At 46.9% G+C, this 18297-nt stretch overlaps 1 protein-coding gene across 1 annotated transcript in view; it reads right to left on the bottom strand.

Annotated features, from left to right (window-relative positions):
• The window catches only part of CASQ2 (calsequestrin 2), a 33209-nt gene that overhangs the window by 1411 nt on the left and 13501 nt on the right, over positions 1 to 18297 (bottom strand). Inside the window, exons 2-10 of the mRNA XM_008631744.2 lie at positions 17170 to 17254; positions 15613 to 15713; positions 13294 to 13405; positions 11843 to 11916; positions 11253 to 11383; positions 6666 to 6711; positions 3886 to 3940; positions 3169 to 3269; positions 2712 to 2786 (exon numbers count right to left, since the gene is read on the bottom strand). Coding sequence (XP_008629966.1) covers positions 2712 to 2786; positions 3169 to 3269; positions 3886 to 3940; positions 6666 to 6711; positions 11253 to 11383; positions 11843 to 11916; positions 13294 to 13405; positions 15613 to 15713; positions 17170 to 17254 — 780 coding nt within the window. The remainder of the gene's footprint in view (positions 1 to 2711; positions 2787 to 3168; positions 3270 to 3885; positions 3941 to 6665; positions 6712 to 11252; positions 11384 to 11842; positions 11917 to 13293; positions 13406 to 15612; positions 15714 to 17169; positions 17255 to 18297) is intronic.

Here is an 18297-nt window from a genome sequence, read left to right as displayed (position 1 = left end):
GATTTATGGCTTACTAAAAAGCCAGACCAATTTCTGCTCAAGGAAAGCTGTGTCTCCCATACAATATATCCATCCTAAATCATCAAAACGGCAATAAAAAAGAGCCATGGAGAGACATGCAGCTCTTGCTTCACGCGAATGTTCATGTCCCTAACCTCAGGACTGTTTGTGTGGCAAAAAGTGACACTTTTAAATAATGGGAAGAGGAGTGGCTCCATTTAACCTTGAGAAGGTGCTGTGCAAATAAAGCAGCGATAATTTGCAGGGCATCATAGCCCTAGTCCTGAGCCAGTCACCACAATGTGATGAGCCACCTGGGGCTGCTGGGAGCTCTGGTGTTTGCATTGGCAGGTTTTTACAGAAGTGATGGGGTCACAAGGGTTATGTCCACTGAAGCCAACAGCAGTGTTTATTTTCACTCTGTTGTTTAAGTCCCACTTTGTACCTATGTAACTTGGTTGAATGCAGTGATGTAACACTGAAATAACAAAATGAGCTCAATGTTTGTTTTAGATATCACCTGCCAACCTAGAACTTTCTTAAATCTCTCTCGAGAAATCAAAAAAGGACTTAAGAGGAATGAAATAAAACCTGCAAATACTATAATCAACAACCTGAAACATTTACTATATCAAAGCCAGATAATGCATGAGTTTTTATGGGTCTCTGAGTGACTGCTGAATAGTAAGGCATGTTCTTACCTAATTCTGCATTCTATATGACTCTCATGCCACTGAGAATCCGACTTCCATGAATTTCCACTGATTGCTGTTTAATGTAGCTTTGACATGACTTAAAAATGACCAGTCACAGTAAACATAATGAAGGGAGATACTGTACTAAGGGCTAGTACTAAGGGCAAAAGACTGGAAGACTTGAGCTCTCTTCTGGCTTGTCCATTCACTTCTCCCATGATCTTAGGTGACCCATGACATTTTGGCCCTTTTCCCTTTTGTCTCTCCCTTAAAAATTCTGCGAACAAGCCTTAACTCCCTGGGTCTTCACTCCCTAGGTGTCTGCCCCATGGTCTGGTGGAGTACTGCTCTTTTACAGGCAAAAAGCTCACATCCAGCCAGGGCTGAAACTACTCCATGACTCCCAAGTCAGCCTCTCAACCCCCTCAATGGGATGAGCAAAATCCAAGGGCTCTGCTTTCTTCACAACACCGTTGCTTTGTCTTCCCCACCCATCACGTCTCCCATGTTAAGGTCTTGCAGCATCTGTTACAACAGGAGGCACAACCATCCAGTACACCCTTGCTGTTCCTCTTCTTCTGGGGCGATACAGGAGAGAGGATGTGGAGGCTGGAAGCCAGGTCAGTGTTGAGTCAAATCAGCACCCAGCCCCACACACTTGTCCCAGCTTTAATTCCCTCACTGCTCTCTTCTAACGAAACATCAAGTTCACTTATGACTCAAATTTCAAACATGAACTCAAGCACCAATTTACAAACACTTCTGCGGTGGAGAGATTGTTGCTGCCAGAGACACTTACATACCCACACAGGTTCATTTTAAAGAGTTTAAAACAAACACCCAGCACTTAAACATTAAAAATAAACTAAGGTAATAGGTAAGCCAGGCAGGAGCATGCTGCGTTACAAGCTCTCTGATCATCTGGAGTGTTATTGTCAGAAAGAGGAAAGAATGGTTTCTCTCTGTGTCAGGGCTGTGAAGCATGTTACATTGCACTCAGCAGCCCTCATGAGATCTCTACTGGTGAGGGTCAGATGGGTCCCTCTCCCACCTGCCTTTAAAGCCCACAGCGTGTGGGCAGCACCAGATCAGTTCCATAGCTTGCTGGTTTGAAGGCAGCCATAGTGAAAACAGTAGCTGCTAGAAAGTTGTCCCAATAGCACAGCTGTGGGTGCTGTGGGTACTGTTGCTCCCTCAGCTGTGCCAAAGGAGCACCTGTCTCTGCAGGTCTCCCTCTGCAGCTGCTGCCTGTGGGATGGTGTGGAAACCTTCATTGCCACCTGGGGTGTGGGGCTGGCAGCTCTCCTCTTCCCACCTAAATCTCTCCAGCACTACCTGCACAGCAGTGGCTGAAGGGGAGGAGGGCCTGGATGAACCCCCGTGCATGCTCCTTACCACAGCAGGATCCCTTCTTTACCAGTTTATGCTGTACTTCTGTTAAAGCTGCGTATTTATTTAGTTTTTTTCAAGCTGTGCAGTTTCTCCCTGTCATCTGTCAGGGAAAGTCTTTCCCTCCTACACTCAAGCTGTGCCCTTTTGCTTCTGTAGAAAAAAACAACCTCCTTTTTCTCCTCTTCTCTTCTGCTAAGCATAGCTTTCTTTCCCCCCTACACACACTTTTTCTCCACAAAGCCCCCCCAGCCTGTCAGAGCAGGTAATGGACAAAGGTGTGTGTTGTGGGTTGGGACAGAAATGCAAGAACTTGAAACCAAAACTGGGCAAAGCCCTGAATCCCAGGCAACAGAGGCTGGTCCTGTCCTCAGCAGGTGTGGTTTGTGTGTGATTTGGGAGCAGAAACACACTCAGACTAAAGCCCTCAAGTCCAACATCCGAAGTGTTACAAACCCTCTGGCATGTGGGAGCGGTGAGGTCTTCATGTTTTTTTCCCCAGGGAAAAAGCCTGTTCTACTTGCACTTAACAGTGGAAATCCCACTGATTCCAGTGTACCTCAGAACCCACCCTTTCCAGCACCCTAATTTTGGGATCCCTGGATTTTCTGGGCACATGCTACTCACGTCTGTGACGTTCACCACCCCGATCTGTGGTCTGAACAGGTCAATCTTGAAGGTCTTCTCCCAGTAAGTGATGAGCTGCAGGAGAGAGACACAAAGCTCAGACAGGGGTGTTTGCAAGGCCTTGTCGCATTAGTTCAGTCAGCTGGGCTGTGGAGCAAGGAATGTGCATCGATGTGTACACAGGAGAGAGGAGATGCTGCACGCAAGCTTGGGCTGCCACACATGGCAAAGCAAAGTGCTGACTCTGGGGGTGTTCCCAAATCTGCCTTGGGAGGCAGACCCAAACAAGCAGCCTTCAAGGGGATGGCCTGTGGTCCAGTTTCCCATGCTTCCCTGTCCCAGATTCCCTGGGGCAATTCCTGCACTCGTGTGAGCACACGCACACCCCCACACACCCCCTCATGCCCACCCCATCCACAAATTAAACCAAGAATGGGAAAGAGCCTCTGCCACTCACCAGAGGAAAGTCATCAGGGTCAATCCAGACAATGCTCAGGTCGGGATTATCGGTGTTGTCCCTGGCAACCTGCTTCAGGATTTCCAGGAACTCAAAACCGTCTGAAATGATATACGAACCACTGCAACTCTCTTGCAAACGCACAGGCACGTTTTGCTTGTGGGTTTTTTCCCTGGCTCCCCTATGCACACAGGCGTTGTTTATAGTTCTCATTAAAATGCTGTCTCCCAGCGCTTTCTTTTGATAATAAGGCTTTTAATTTCAAGCATCCTCCTCGGGTATTGAAATTAGTTACACATGAATTAAGCCTCATAATCCTTCCGTGGAGTGGAACAATGTCACTATTTTCTTGTAGTGAGGGAGGAACTGAGCTCCCAAGAGGCCAAAGCTTTCCGATTTGCTGATGGCTCTCAGAAGCACTGATGCCACAGTTTTTCAGGAGTTGGTGGCCTCAGGTTTCCCACATGCCTATCCCACACCCAGCCCTCAGCACTTTCACAGAGCCACACAGAAAGATGGATGAAGAGTTAGGGAGCAAATCCTGGTATGGGGGTGGAGGGAATGACTTTTTTTCCCCAGGAAATCATCTGTTTATATCCAATTTTTGAGCCCCACCAGCACAAACACCCAGTGGGTGTTTACAATGCAAACAAAGCACGTGAAAATACACTTTCTTGAAGGATGGAGAGTCACACAAGGAAGAAAATGGCCTCCTACCTGGGTCGTCTTCTTCAGCAAAGGCTACGATGTGGATACCCTCCATGTCATCCTCCTGGAAAAAACACAACTATTACTGATGGGCCAGGGAGGGAGGATGGAGTCTGGGTGGTTGCTGGAGATGAGGAGCAGTGGGATGCCTTCAAAAGGGACAGTTACAAAGGGAGGCTTGACTAGAGCCCCACTGAGACACCAGAAATGGGAGCTGAGGTGAGGCTGAGTCATGAAGGTATTAGGTGCTGAAGGGGGTAGTTTGGGTGGTGTTGTTGAAACTGTTCAGATTAAAATGAGGTGAGCACCATGATGGCAATGGCAAGGGAGCTTTTGATGGTGTGAGGCAAAAGCTTCTCTGCAGAAAAGGTCAAGGTCCCTCTAGCATGAGAATAGAGGCTCCCCCTTCATGCCTGAGGCCACCTACCCTCATAAATTTTCAGCTCCCGGGGGAAGGTTTGCAGGAAACAAGTATCTGCCACCACACTCAGCCCCAAAACAAGCTCCTTTGTGGCCAGCAAAGGAGGTTTTCTCACAATATGAGAGGCAAGGTGGCTCATTTGGGCCCCTTTTTGGAGGTGAAGGGTCTCTGCTTTAGGTGAGGGTCTCTGTGAACAGTGAGGGAAATTGAGTGGGGGGCTCATTTTGGGGGTCCAGTGAGTGGAAGACAGAAATTACAGCCTGATGGATTACTTTTCTCCATGAAACATGTGAGTAATGATATTGGCAAAGGCCAATGGATCGGCTGGCCGGTTCATCATCCGCCTGCTATGAATGTCATCTCTGAATTATCCCATGGACCGGTTTCGCCTTCCTCACCCACCGTCAGTCTCGGCTTCCATTTCAATTGGTATTAATGCAAGAAAAAATTCCCATCTAAATGCTAATTTCTTTTCCCTTCTGAGCCCAGAGGTGACAAAGCCACCAACAAAAACTGGAAGGGAAAAAACCCCTGAAAGATTAAGTGGAAAACATTATCTTTAAAAACAATAGCGGATGCTGAACCTTTGTGGATGTCTTCAGGGAATATGTTTTCACCAGGACATTCTAGGCAGATTTACTTGGGATTCAGACCACTTGCAGCTGGCAAAATTCACACTGTTGCTTTTTCTACGTATTTGCTAGCATAATTGCTATTTTATTTATTTTGTCAGACAGCAAAATAAAAAGTTTATATCTATATGCCATATATAATTACATGTATATACCTCTATAATGCAGCTCTATTCTGGCCTACAAAGCAGCAAACAAAACTGGAGTAACTCCAGTGAAGGCACTGAGGATGTTGTGAACTTGCAGTGAGATCAGAATCCAGCCCCCTGTCTTCTGTAGTTATGAGCCCACTGCTCATCGCAAAGGCAAGCTCTGTATTCCCAGGCTGCTGATTAAACAAGCGTCCCACCACTGGGAGTTCACACTTTTTAGAATATGTTCAGTATGAAAGTGAAACCAGTGCATGTGAAATTTGGATCTCCCTGAAGCTCCATTAAAAACCTTGGAGGGGCTTCGGTGGATCTTGGAAGCTGTGTTCTATACAGAATCTGTATTTCAAAACAAAATGAAAAGCTATCATGCCTAAGTGACTCATAACTCCTGGTTCAGTTTTATTACCTCTTGCCTTGCTGTATTAAAGGCTCCCAAGGTTTTTGCCACTTTGGAGTCCCGCAATGTTTCATGTTACACAGCCAAGAAGGGGACATCTGAATGCTGTTATAAATGTGTTGAGCCTTTTGGAAGAATGACTGCATCTTTCTTAATGTCTGTAAAGCACCTGTTCAGCTTTGTTTTTCAGCGTTCATCTGGCCCTTGAGGGCCCCTGACCAGCTTTTAACATCATATTCATTCACAGTGAAGGGATAACTTGTTATACACACTTTTGCTTTCATTTTCACCCTTCCCTTCTTCCCCACCCTTGCAGACCACAAGAGTCCTCTGTGTGTGATAGGGGACACCATGCTGGTTAGTTCCTCACAGTTGCTGATTTGCATCTTGCTTGCATCCCAAGAAGTGCAACCAATGCACTATCTGCTTTGAAATTTATATAATCAACTGTACTACCTGCCTTCACTTGCATTTTGAATTGTACAGTGGCCCTGGTACTTTTACAAGGACATGTAGTGACAGGATGAGGGAGAATGGCTTTAAACTGAATGAGGGTAGATTTAGACAGGATGTTAGGAAACAATTCTTTACTGTGAGGTTGGTGAGACTCTTGAACAGGATTCCCAGAGAAGTTGTGGATGCCCCATCCCTGGAAATGTTCAGGGTCAGGTCAGATGGGGCTTTGAGGAACCTGGTTTAGTGGAAGGTGTCCCTGCCACAGCAGAGAGGTTGGAACTACATGATCTTTAAGCTCCCTTTGAACCCAAACCAGTCTATGAATGTTAGTTTCCATGGGACATCTGCACGATCTCCGTAGCTCACCCAGCAAGCAGGCCACAGAAATCACCCCACCACCAGCACTGAGGACCTTTAACTGAGATGGAGCATCCTTGGGCAGGATCACTACCCAGGCCCAACACCTGCCTGGCACACTGCTTAGCTTTCCCTCTTCCCTCTGTGGAGCAACAGGAACTGGCCTGCTCTGCTGCACACAGCATTTGAGCACACTGTTTGAACTCAGGCACTAGGCATCACAGCCAAGGCTTTTCCTTTTTCCTGGAAGAGAGACAGCAGCTTTGCAAGGAAGGAAAGGTAATGTTTTGCCCAGCCAGAGGCCAGAGCTCTTGAGGGCAGTTTCTTGTTGGGAGGTGGCAGGGGGCACAATGGTTCCTACCACACATGCTTACCCACGTCTCATACATGTCCTCTGGGCGCAGCTTCCTCAAGGTGGCCCTGAAAGGAAGACAGAAACGCTCTTTAAGGACATATCCAGCACTGCCACACATGACACCATGGCACGTTTGGCTGGTGACTGGAGTCAGCCACCACATTTTGAATGCAAGGATGGGAGCACTGTGGGTCAACTTATGCCTTTATTTATGGTGATAAAAGCCTGCCCCTAGCCCCACTGGAGTCACTGCAGCCACTATTTCTGCTTGGGGAAATGACATACTTCTCAGTACTGGGATGTGCTGATGAATTAGCCTCCACACATGGCAGACAGTTCTGTCTGTGCTGAGAGCATGGGTGACCCATTCATTTTTGTCTTGCAGTCCCTGAGACATTCCTATTAGGCTCTGTCCCCCTTTCTCCTGGTTTCACCCCAGCATAATTTCAGCACAGAAATCCTTCCCACCTCTGCTGAAGCAAAGAAGACAGAATAAACTCTGGGAAGAAAATTTAGATCCTAATCACCGTTGACAAGGAAATATAAACCTTAAGACCGGTCAAAGCAATTTTTTTTGAGAAGTAGTCCATAAAGGATAAAAGATAAAGAGCAAATATTTTCTGATAGATTTGCAGCAGGAAGCCTATCAGAGAGCCTGGCAGGCTGAGAGTTGACTGGGGTGTTAGAGGGGCACTCAAGAAACACAAGGCCATAACAGACAAGCACAAATCATCCTTTGCACATCTGCTTGCTGTGGTATCAGCTGTTCAGGGAGGATCCCCCAGCAGAGTGGGTCTCCCTGGCTGACCTGCCCCAGAACCTGCTGCAAAGTGAAGTGTCAGTCTATGAGGTTTTGGAACAGATTGGTGGAAGGAGTGGCAGCATGTCGCCAGAACCAGGTGGAATAAGTGAGTCACTTCACTTTGCCTCGCAACCAGAGCAATGGAAACAAGGGAACATTTTTAGAGGTTCCTAAAGGACCTGAGGAGCCACGGAACCGAGCTGCAGTTAGATCAGAGGAGGGGAATCTCCTGTGGATTAATAACATTGAAAGGTGGAAATGAATAGTCAGTTTTCATGACAGAGGGAATTAACCAATTAAGATTTATAGTATATTCTTTGGCATGATCATATGCATAATGTATTTTCACATAATCTGAAAAAGATGGGAAGTAGGAATATGGCAGCATTTGCTTATCATATCCAATTCTTTGGCAACCAGCAAAGGCCTGACTATGAGTTGATGCAGAGGATCTCCTGAGACTTGAGTATCTGCATGATAGACAGACATATAGCAAGTAACACACTTGCAGAAAACCAACCCTGATTGTACAGGTGCAGCAATGGGTTCTAAATTAGCTGTAATTAATTACTGCCTCTCAGGAAATGGGCCCAGGTGTCACAAATTGAGAAAGCATCAGCTCCAAAGGAAAAAGGCCAAAAGAAGATTGCAAACAGTTGGGAAATGGCCAGCTGTTTGCAATCTTGCATTATGGCAGTGGACAGCTACACTGTGAACTTCCACAGTGAATTTATGTGTAGTTCTGGTCATCCCATCACAGAAATGATATGGACAACTGAAAAAGGCATATGGAAGCATGGCAGTGGTGAGTGAAGGTATGGAATGACCTCTATTTGATGAAGATTCAATAGGGGAGAATTCTTTATCTTGTGAAAGAGGTGAGTGAAGAGGGATTTGGCAGGTATTCTGAAAAATCAGGAATGGTAAAGAAAATGTGAATAGCTTAGAACACAGCCAAGGTTCTAATAACGTCAAGGTAACATTGTGGGTTTGATCCCTGCACAGGCCATTCACGTAAGAGCTGGACTTGATGATCCTTGTGGGTCCCTTCCAACTCAGAATATTCTGTGATTCTCTCCCTATAGATTACCTTAAGTATTAACCATTGTTCCTCTTAAGACAAGAGTTAGTAGGTGTCCAGAGAAATTATTAGGTAGCAGGTACAAACTAAACAAATAAGAATGGGTTTTTGCTGTAATTCATAATTCAGCTGCTGAACTCATTACAATTTGGTACATTCAGCATCAAAATAGAAATAAAGTAAAAACAACTACAGAAATGGAAGAAATAGCCGCTAAACACAAGATCAGGGATACAATTTTTCACCCAGCAAGTCCTTTCATTGTTGATGGTCCAAAACTAGAGATTATATCAGGTGAATGCATATTATGTATTTAGGCATACTTGTACTTGGCATATAAGACACTTTCCCTAGCTGTTTTCTGGGGAAACTTTTAGAGAAAGGAAACTCAGTGGGAAGGACCTGGCCATACCCACGTGTACTAATCGCTGTGTTGTGACTCTGAATACTTCCCTGTGTTGGAGGGAGTGAGGCAAGGGGGGTTTAGGTAAGTAAGAAAGAGCAGAATTCAGCCCCCGTGTTGCTACATCACAATTGCAGAGAAGTGGGGGTCCAAGCCCAGCATTTTGCATGTGAAAGAGGCATCAGCTCAGAGGACTGTACCATGTAATTTGTATTTGTGCAACTGAGAGTGAAATCTGGGCTAAGATCTTGGAGCGGCAGTGACCACCATGCCCAGATGGACACCCATCTGTGCAGCCTTGGACGAGTCACCCCATGGTGCTGAGCACCAGCTTCCTGACCTTCCATGGAGAGGATGAACTATCTCACCACAGCCTGCAGCTGCCCAGGAAAGTCTCACCTGGGAGGCTGTGCATGAGCTCCTCCTGGGCACCTGCTTCAGCTCCTGTCTCGAGCTCAGCAAATACCAGTTTCTATGCAGGGTTAGAGGAAGTGGTAGTGAATCCTGTCTGGGCATAGTAGTGGGAAAGTTGTTTTAGGAAGCGCTGTTTAAGGCATGCCAAAGAGTCTGGATACAGCTGACTAGTGGTAGCTTTTCCCAGTGATGTGATGGGGCTCCTTCAGTGGGATGGAGAGATGCCAGCGGAGCTTTGCATGTCTGAGGAGGGATAGTCCATGACTATGAAGAGAGAAAGTCTGCTGTGTGAGGGGGAGGGGGCCACTGGTCCTCTATACCTTCCTGCAGGGAATATCCTGCTGGGCCCTGTCTACAGGGAACCAGCACATGCCAGCTGCTGAGGTTGCTTCATTTTAGTCTACAGATCATCTCCATGTCTGACTAATTCCAGCCTGTGCCTTTAGGTCCTTTACTGGTGGTAAGGCAGGATGAAGCACTTCTGCTCTGAGAAGCTCAGCACTAACTACTGGGAACATATTGCTGTCACTCCAGGCTTCTTCCCCTGCCATGGCAGCACCTTGGCAGGTTTGGGATTTCAGACATATGATTTTATGGGCTCCTTTTAGTTCTTTTCTGAGCTTTGGCACTTGCAAAATACATGGCCTACCCCCTTGCTTCTACGAAGCACCGCAGAACAACTTTAAATATGTAAGACTTGGGGGCATTCCACTGCAATTTTGTGCTGGTGAGGAGTTTGCTTTATTAGGATAGTATTTAGATGACTGTGTTTAATCAGCCTTCTGGTGCTGCTGCCTGGCAGAAAGAGCTTGGGGGAAAAAGCCATGGGAAGGACTAAGGTCAAGAAGCCTAGGAGGTCAGCAAAGTGAATTGTGGGTACATGGAAGATAGAGGAGCCCTTCATATTTCAGAAAAAGCAGAGAACTGTTTCTGGTGAGTCTCACATTCTGGAGATCATCTCCTGTCTATGTGAACACAGACATCCAGCTGAGCCTGATTTGAGATCCCCCTTCTCTATAGATGGCCCTGCTTTCCTCAAACTTGTCTGGTCTCTTGATTATCTGCTGGGAAATGCAGTTTTAGGAGCAACAGGTAGCCTGTGACACTCTCCTGAGAGGTGTTTCTAAGGGTATAAAAATACGGCACCTCCTGCGTAGCTACGCCCTTATACTTAACCCTGTGCTTTTCCACCGGATCAGCCTCTCTAGTGACTTCCAGACTATTTTTGGTAGCTGAGTCCCTAAACAACTGTGCAATAAACCTGATTGCAAAAAGCATGAGCATCCACAGCTCCTGCTGAGTTGATCAAACACTGTAGGTGCTCAGCACTGTTCCCACATGAGGCTCAACATAGCCATAACAGCTGTGGCTTCTTCTCTGTGCCTACAGTCAGCAGGAGCCTCTTAGTCCATTATGGTTCCTCTGAGCTTGGTCTGAGCTCTAGACATACCTGACATCAGGAGAGAGATATACCCATTAGTAAAGCTGTTTTGGGGAAGGAGGAGACTGGACAGGATTGGGATTTGGCTTGAGAGGCCTTGGAGAGGGTCATCTTCTGTACAGACCTAAATTAAAAGCATGGGCAATTAGGGTAAGGATTCCACTCTCCACTGCCTTCCAGCCTCACTGCTTTTTGAGTGAGGACTAACCGGGGAGGAGGAACAGTAGGAGGAGAGAAGCTGTGTTATCCCAGCTCTATTGTGGTGAAATCTGACTTCTGTGCAGATACTTGCACCTCAGGAAGTAGGAAAAAAACAGCCACAATTTCAAACCTGGGTCAGAAACTCATCAAAAGGTGGTCATCATCCTAATTTCTTTTGAGAGTGATGTGCAAGAGAGACAAGGTCGCAATGACAGACACCTTTACCCACTTCCCTTGTCCAGGAGCACCCTATATGCTACATACCTTCTGTGCTCTCTCACAAAATCAACCAGCTCCTCTTCTGAGTAAGGCTTATCAGGGATGTGAACAGGCTCATCCATAAAGGGTTCATAGAAGTCCACCTCGTTCATCTTTAGGCCTAGCTTCTTGGCAACCTGTTGCAGTGCAGACAGTCACAGGTGAGGGGGCCTGATGTGCCTCTTTGCCTACCCAGAGTCTCCTCTGGTGGCAGAACTGAGATCAAGGTCCTTGCCCTCTCTCAGAGCATGTGCTCCTACGGGTGACCCACAAAACATAATGGATCTTTCCTTGTTTAAAAACCCACTGATGCCCCCTACACTACTGGTATCAAACACTGGGGCAAAGCAAAGCCAGAGTCAAGGGCCTGCAGACCTAGAGGAGTTGGGTTCCAAACCCACATAAGGACCTGCCTCCATCTGGCAGAAATGGCCTTTTATCTTGCGACAGGGCCAAAATATCAATGCAGACACCAACACCCCTGGAACACTGAAAATGAGAAGCTGAAACCAGACAATAAATCTGGGGACATCCTGAGCTCTCAGAAAACAGGTGGTGGCATATGTGAGCAACCATGAAGGTCTGTGGATGCTTACCCCTTTGTCAAACGTGGCAAAGAATTTGACGTACGGCTGGAAGTGTTCAGCAGCTTCTTCAAATGCTTTGAAATCTGGAAGGAGAAAAGGAGAATGAAGAAGATATTTCACATATAGCTGGCTGCACTCTGATCAGCCCAGAAGGTATTGGAGAAGAACAAATATAAATTACTGCAAACTCCATCAAATGACGGCCCAATGTTTCTTCCCTTCCAGGGTTTACAAAGAAGGATGATTCCATGTGGACCAACATGCTGTGCAGTCCCACAGTGTTCAGGAAAGCTGCAGAGCCCAGCATGACACACTTAACTGGGGCTGAAATCAGCAGCCCTGTGAAGCAGGTCCAGGGGTAGTTCAGCCTGGGAAATACATGGAGTTGCTCCAGCATTAAGGATTGCTGCCATTCCCTAAACAGTCACCAAGTGTGATTAGGCATGCTTCTCCTGCTGCAGGAGGATGGGGCAGGAACCAGGTAGGTTTTTACTGTAACTACTATCAGGTCCTCATGCTGGGTTCAGGAAGGATGCTTTCAGCCTGGCAGGAGATTTTACAACAGACATTTCCCACCTTTCTTCCTAGTAGTTATTACTGAACAGTCTTAGGGTCACAGCCCTGCCCAAGCTGCCCTGCAGCCCAGTTTGAGAAAGCTGAAGAGAGAGGTGGGTGGGCTGTTGCATTGCAGCAGACCTGGTGATATGTTGCTTGTTCAGGTAGGAATACCTGTCTTTCTGCTAAAGGCAGGACATGCCAGGGTGGGGTGCACACTGCCAGCATTGCCCCGACAGCAGGGAGAGCACTTGGGGCTGGCAGAGGAGACTGCAGGGCTTGACAGGGAAATTCTCAGGTGAGGATTTCTCTAGGCTTGTGAAAGCTGGGTTTGCCCAGAATGGTCCCTGAGCTGCACATCCCTCAGGGCATGGGACCAGCCTCTTTCTGGTCTTGGGGGTGAGCAAGAGCAGGTCAGTGCCTCTGCCAGGGTGCCCCAAAGGGTCCTGCTTACTGCTGCTGTATAGTTTGCCAAGTTAGTATTTAATAGCGTGTCCCCCTTTCCCTTCCCCTCCCCCCTTTCCTCCCTCCTACTTTGATCCTTTGGGCTCATTGCTCACAAGAAGGGGTGCTTTGCTCCTGTTAGTTGCTCTCTCAGTGTAACTGTAACCTCGGCTGATTTTTGGGTGAGGTAAACTCCCTTTACTACAGGAGCCCCTGGATTATGGCCCTCTTCTCTTACCAGCAGACACCTTGCAGAAGGGTCACCGCTGTCATTGTAGGAATGCTCATGCATTACACCAGCAGAAACTTGCCTGCAAACCCACTCATCCTCCAGCAATTCTCACTCTGTCACAGGCTGCCATATACCACAACACCCTTCATGTTCATGCAGAACAACCAATGCCTGGCCCCCAGAGCTCCCAGGCAGGCTCCAAGCCCCATGCGGAACACATTTATCTTACGTTCTGAGTCTTCTCCCTTGAAGTAGCCAATGAGTTTAATTTCGTCGTCGATCTGGTCAAAGGCCTGAAGCTCCAGCTTGCTGTTTATGACCTCCACGGGGTCTTCTAGCAACTGCCATGACAAATGCATGTGGTAACGCAGTGATTTGCAGCACCAACCTATGCCTGGCAGGGTGTGTCACAAGCAGCCTAAGCAGGGAGAAAGAGGTCACCCAATTTCTCTGCTGTTGGAAACCCTACTTATTGCTCTCTGCCTTAATGTGAGGAGCCGAGAGAAGCAGGTCACCTTCAGAGGGAGACATTAGTAGGTTCATTGCAGAGGTGGAAGCATCGAGAGGGAGGTGATAGAGGACTGGGTAACCCAAATGGATGCTGAAGGACCTACTGTGATGAGGGATAAGGGGTACCAATTGCAGCTGGCTTCAAGGAGGCCAAGAAGTAAGAAGAACAGTTGAAAGGAGGTGGTATGAGCATTGTGAACTCCTGTGAATGATAGATGTGTGTGTGTATATATATATATATATATATATATACTTTTTTTCAAGTGTCATTTGCTGGAAGAGGTCATTGCAAAGATCTTGCTTTTGAAAAACATTAAAACCAGCATGCTAGAGGGTGGCCAAACAGAGGTTTGGAACAGTAGAAAGTCTGGATGTGAATTTTCCTGGCTGATCCTCCTCCTATACAAAATAGTTTAAACCTATTCTTTGGTCATATACACATCACAGTGTTAATGAGGAAGATGGAAGACCTATCTGGCACTTTAAACTGTCACTGATCCAAACCTTATTTCTCTTTTCCTAACTAGTCACTGCTGGTGAAAAGGTTCAGTCTGATTATTTTGCCCAGCAATTGTGGTATAAATCAAGTGTGTTTTCACTAGAAGAAAAAAAAGCAGGCAAGCCACTGCCTACAGAGGAGTAGAGAACTTCTGTGTTTCTTTTACTTTTCAGATCAGGCTGCCGACCCCACAGATGTTTCTGGTTTTATTTCCTTGTTTTTCCAGGTATTTTCCTTCCTGAGTGGAAAACATAAACCCAGAAACCCTTGCTGTCTTTCTTTTTTTTACAGAACATGCTTTTTCAGTGCCACACTACATGGCATAGCAAGCAAAACCTCATGAAGTCCCTTACAGCTCTGGTGTGAGGCTGTGCCTCTGCTGTGTCCCTGCTGTGCCCACAGCAGCATGTGCAGTTTCCTGCTGCCATAGTGGCCTGAGCCATGGAAACTTGGGATCCCACTGCTGCAGGGTCATGACAAAGCTCTGCCCTGTCTGTGGCGCAGATGCCCATTTCTGTCCCTGAAGCCACTTGCATGTGTTTTGGTCACAATACCCAATGCACTCAGCCACAGACATTGTCATAGGAGATCTGAGGTTCTGGGGATCAGTTTTTCTTCCCTGGCCATGTCTCTCCTTACCAGCAGTCCTGCACCACAGGTGACCGTGTAGGCAACCTGCCACCCTGGGAAACAAACCCTGCCTGCTCCACTGCTCACCTTACTTCCCTTATCTGCATTACTGCACAGCCTCTTACAAAGAGATCCTCACTTCAAAGGAAAGCCAAGCCACTGCAAAATATTTTCATAATAAAGAAAAGACCATGGTTTAGGTCTGTTGCCTCTCCTAGGAATAAAATGTAAATAAAGAGAAGGGCAACATGTAGATGTGGGATTCAGCATCTCTTTTGCATTTAGGCACAAAGGGGAGTACATCATTGTGCCCATGCATGAAATGACCCAAGACCATTTAGGTTTAGGGCCTTTATCTCCTCTCACTCATGGCAGTGCAATTTGGGAAGTTTGCTGAAGAGATCCTGTGTTCCTTGTGTCTAGAAATGGGCAAATAGTTTGCAACATAAACCTTTTTCAATGCACTGAGCTCTTTTTAGTTGCTCTATGACAATCCTACTTCTTGGATATTCTTTTTTTGAAAATAGCTCCTTTAAAAAAAAAGAAAGAAAAAGTGTGAAATATTTTGAAAATGGCAAAGTGTTTGCACATGGGCTTGCTAACTGAGGTGGGTGAACAGCAGTCAGTTATCTGGATTGTTGCTGATTTCCATTCAAATACTCCATAAATAGGAAAGAGGGCAGGTTGTCTCTAAGATATAAAATGGCTAGTGGCATATAAGGGTACCACCTTTCCTGGGAACTCATGGTCAGGCAAGTATTGGGGAAGATGTCAAATGCCATCTCTACCAGTGAATAGCAAACAGAGATGAAATTTCAAACAAAGATACACTTGTTTTTTTTAAAAACTAACTATTTGCAAGGTCTTCTCTGAGAGGTTTTATCTAGCTCCAAGCTTATCCATGCTTACGTCCAAGAGGAATTCCACCAAAACATCTGCGGACAGTTCCCCATCAAATTCAATCAACCGCTCGTCCTTAAAGACATAGAGACTTCCCTCTTCAAACAAGCCTGAAAGAAGAAGAGAGGAAACAATACGTGGTTAACATGTTGTAAAAAGAATGTTTAGTGCAGAGTGTCTTGCTTGTTATCCCAGCAATTCCTCCTGGGAAAATGCAATTGCCAGTTTGCTGTGTTGGTCTAATTAGAAACAAGCTGGACAATCCCCTGACTGATGTTTCATGACACAGGAGACAGACTTCAGCCAGAACTGGTGCTCGCTTCTTCCCAAATGCTGAACTTTTCATTCAGGTCACAGTCTGGTCTCAGCTGGAAAAATTCTGCACCAGGAACTTGTTCTAGCTTGGCTGTCTATCTTGCAGTAAATACTGGGCTCTAACTGACAGCTCAGATTTTAACAACCTATCACTATATGGAAAATGGATTTTGATTCAGGTTGTGCTCACTGTCCAGAGAAGGCTGAACTATGTGAACATCACCAGTGACCTGAAAGTGAGCTTCAAACTGTCTGAGGCTTAGCTGGCCTTGGCAAAAGGGTTAGGAAGCAATGATAGAGATGCCACAGACCACAGGGTGACAGATTTCAATGCTGTATCACTGGACTGAGGGCTGAGTGCCACAGAACCTCGTTGGAGGCTCCAAAATCAACAGCACTGGCCTCCTGCAATGCAGGATGGCAGGGTACCGCAGGCCAAGGAGATTGGTAGTTTGATTCTTCTTGGAGAGAAGCTCTTGTCTTTAGTTTAGCTCCCATTACCACTCACAGCCTCTAATTTAGGGAAGAAAATTACAGCCCACTATGCTTAAACCTTAGGTTTAGTGGTATATTTGTGTACTGTTGCGTTAATGATGTGACACAGTATTTCTGTATTAATTTGTGGGCTAAAATTGAAGGCACTGCCAGCCCCTGGAAGGCAGCTGTGTCCAGGGGTGACAATGCAGCAGCCTCCCACCTTTAGAGCAGATTCCCTCTTTTGCTCTGGGGAAAAAGCCAGAATGACTGGCACCGAACTGCCAAACCATTGCAAGGCTGTGGCTGCCCCATTTGTTGACAGGGGCTGGTGACATTTGGGGGACTGTGTGATTTCCCTGTGTGTTCTGGTTCTGCACTGCTGTGTTGGTCCTGTCTCTGTGTAGGAAGAGCATGAAGTTACTCAATGGCACCTATTTACTGTTTCGGCACATGTGAGTTCACATAAGGTGACCTTACACCCTGCCATCATTACAGCACAAATTGCCTTTCTTTTTTACTTTGTTTGTTTTGTTTTGTTTTGGCAGACCGACCTTTTTTCTGGAATGGTCGTGGCTCATCTCTCTCATTCTCACCCCCACCCCTCCACTTGATGCTGCCTGTGTTGGGGGGGGCAGGTGGGTCAGTGTGCAAGTGCCACCATCATCCTCCCCATCTTCGTAACAAGGATTTGGCTGTCCTCTATGGGCCTGCCTGTTGGACATCACTCCCACAGTCTCTTCAAGCTGTTCCAGAGATATCAGGCCTGGGACTCACCTAACTTTTTGGCAAGCTTGGCATCCTTCTTGGAGTCCACCATCCCAAAGCCAATGCTCCTGGGCTCCAGGACCTGAGCTGCCAGCTGTGGGAAGAAGCAGAGAGCCCAACATTAGTGGCGTTAACACCGCAGGGTAGCTAAAGGGCATCATGCCCTGCTAACGTGGCATGACAGACACAAGTGACCCATATTCTGCTTTTGAACAACAGCAAAGGGTGGGATGTGTCACATGCTGCCTCTCTGCTGAGATAACCCAGAGGTCACAAGGGTTGGGTTTGTTCCCATTGTGTTGCAGCAGGGAACCTGCTGGCACTACCATCTGCTGTTCACTGCTGCTTGACACTGGCTTTGGGAGAGGACTCCTGATGGAACTGGGGACACCAAAGCAGCGGGTATTTCTGGAAGAAAGTCCTGTGCCACCAACACAGAGCAAAACTTGTTTCCTCTGTGGAGTCTCAGTGGCTTCCTGCAACGCAGTGTGACATGTGGGCACCATGGACATTTTAACTCTGGAAATGCATGGTGCCAGGCAGCAGTGGGTGCAGGACACTGCAGCACCATGTCTCCTTTTCCTATGAAATGCTTGAAGTCATGCCTCCTGTCCAGGCTTCATTAAGCCCCCAGACCCCAGTCCCCTGTTTTTACTAAAGAAATGCATCTAAGCCCAGCCATGCTCATGTTCACCTTCTCACAGCTTTGCAAAACCACTGCACCCTGTTCCCACCATCTTTGATGAAAGGGCCTCTTGAAGATATCGAGTTCCTGCCTGTTTTGTGAAAATAGATATGTGAGGAAAGGAGAGACGCTCTGCAAGGGCCCTGTGGTGGGAGCGACCCCGGGTGAGACCCTGTGATTTCCAAATTGGCTCCTAGAGATGCAGTGACCCTGGTAAATGGATCCACTTATGCACTGGATGACTGACAGCCCCATCACAAGCATGCTAGAGACCCTACAAGGCAGTAATGATGCTCTGAGAACCACCAAGCAGCTGTAAGAGCCTCCTCCTCCTTCTCCCTTCCTGCTCCACAAATGCCTCTGATGCTGATGGTCTTCTTGCTGTTCCTCCTCCCAGCCCTGCCGGATGGTGGGGGATGATGGAGATGAGGGGTCAGGAGCTTCTGGAGCAG

Source organism: Corvus brachyrhynchos, unplaced genomic scaffold (assembly GCF_000691975.1).
Source record: "Corvus brachyrhynchos isolate BGI_N302 unplaced genomic scaffold, ASM69197v1 scaffold3, whole genome shotgun sequence".
Taxonomy (NCBI): domain Eukaryota; kingdom Metazoa; phylum Chordata; class Aves; order Passeriformes; family Corvidae; genus Corvus; species Corvus brachyrhynchos.
Note: the sequence above shows the minus strand (reverse complement) of the source record. Positions and strands in the feature narration are given on the sequence as shown.